At 40.1% G+C, this 1431-nt stretch overlaps 1 protein-coding gene across 1 annotated transcript in view; it reads left to right on the top strand.

Moving 5' to 3' along the window:
• Positions 1–187: 187 nt before the first annotated feature.
• Positions 188–1431, top strand: part of LOC107580178 (TBC1 domain family member 5-like) — a 2468-nt gene continuing 1224 nt past the window's right edge. Inside the window, exons 1-4 of the mRNA XM_016265914.1 lie at positions 188–477; positions 656–752; positions 838–917; positions 1102–1413. Coding sequence (XP_016121400.1) covers positions 214–477; positions 656–752; positions 838–917; positions 1102–1413 — 753 coding nt within the window. The 5' untranslated portion in view covers positions 188–213. The remainder of the gene's footprint in view (positions 478–655; positions 753–837; positions 918–1101; positions 1414–1431) is intronic.

The following is a 1431-nucleotide window of genomic DNA, read 5'->3' as shown; positions in this document are numbered from 1 at the left end:
GAGCCCAGACTTTTGGATGATAATGTAAATATTCTCTGAACTTTCTGTGAATATTCCTTATTAGTCATCTTCATAGTACAAGTGAGATCCTGCTGTTTTTAAGTTTTTTTTAACATATGGTTGATTTACTGCATGCTGTGTGATTGTCTCCAACTCTTTGTGCTATTTATGTAGCTTACTGTATGTTTTGTTGAAATTGTTCTGTTACATTTGATGTTGCTGTCTGAGATTAATTTTTGTGACTGCTCTTTTAATGTCTACCTTACAGGCCACACCTCCAGGATGGTTAGCTCCTCCCCCAGCACTGAGAGTTTGTCTGGTGGGCAGGATCATGCAATGTCTTCCCCTCCTCTGCCGGTGTCCATGGGCCAAGATTCCAGCACATCTTCTCCTCCCCTCTCTGCCACAAAGAAAGACTCTTTCTTTAATATCAGTCACTCACGGTCACACAGTAAAACTATAAACAAAAAGGATGCGGTAAGCATGTTTATTTTCAACTGTACCATTTGCATTCCCAGACTCTGATTTTGTGTCTATTTTTTTATTTTCATAAAGCATATGAATTACTAGGATATCATGTACTAGCTCCTGATTTTGTTGTATTTAATAAGTCCTATATGTATGCTAATTTATGTATGTGTATTTTTACACACAGGAGGAGCTGGAGGTCCAGGTTTCGTTCTTACAGGGTCAGATTAACGACCTAGAGGCCATGAGTAAATATTGTGCCAAGATGATGAACATGCACATAGGTGAGTGAGTGAGCCGTCAGTTGTCTTTGCACTAAACAAAGGCTGGTGATGGAATCATAATGATTGTGCTTTGATTGATGGACAGGCAAAATTCAAGATGTGATACTGCAGGAGCATCTGGAGAAGGAAGATGAGGTTCTGGTGTCACTTGCTGGACTAAAACAGGTATGAATCAGGTCTTTGCTTTGCTAAAATAAATTACATACATTTTCATTATGTTCATTTATTTGTTTATTGGTAAGTACCCATGTAATTAGTACACAGACCCATTCAGGGTGATACAAAATCTATTAGACATCTGTTGGCTCTAATATTAAATTAAATCAAATTTTGTCCATATTGTCCCCAGATTAAGGACATCCTGAAAGGGGCTCTCAGATTCAACCAGAGCCAGCTGGAGTCAGAGGAAAATGAGGAGATCGCCATAGCAGATGATCACTACTGCTCTAGTCAGTATAGCACACTAAAGGACCAGAGTGATCCAGACCATTTGTCTGAAGACACAGCTGATTCTACTATCATACAACAAAAGGCTCCACAGCACAACAACCACCAGGAAGGAGACATGGTAGCTGAGAAAGAAGAGGAAGAGCAGGAGGAGGAGAGGGAGGAGGAGAAGGTCTTGACAACTGAGAATATCACCACAATACCAGAGCCACAGGTTAGAGAGGATTACACA

The sequence above is a fragment of the Sinocyclocheilus grahami genome, unplaced genomic scaffold (genome assembly GCF_001515645.1).
Source record: "Sinocyclocheilus grahami isolate Dianchi unplaced genomic scaffold, SAMN03320097.WGS_v1.1 scaffold26335.1, whole genome shotgun sequence".
NCBI classification, from domain to species: domain Eukaryota; kingdom Metazoa; phylum Chordata; class Actinopteri; order Cypriniformes; family Cyprinidae; genus Sinocyclocheilus; species Sinocyclocheilus grahami.
This window is presented reverse-complemented; position numbering and strand designations above follow the sequence as displayed.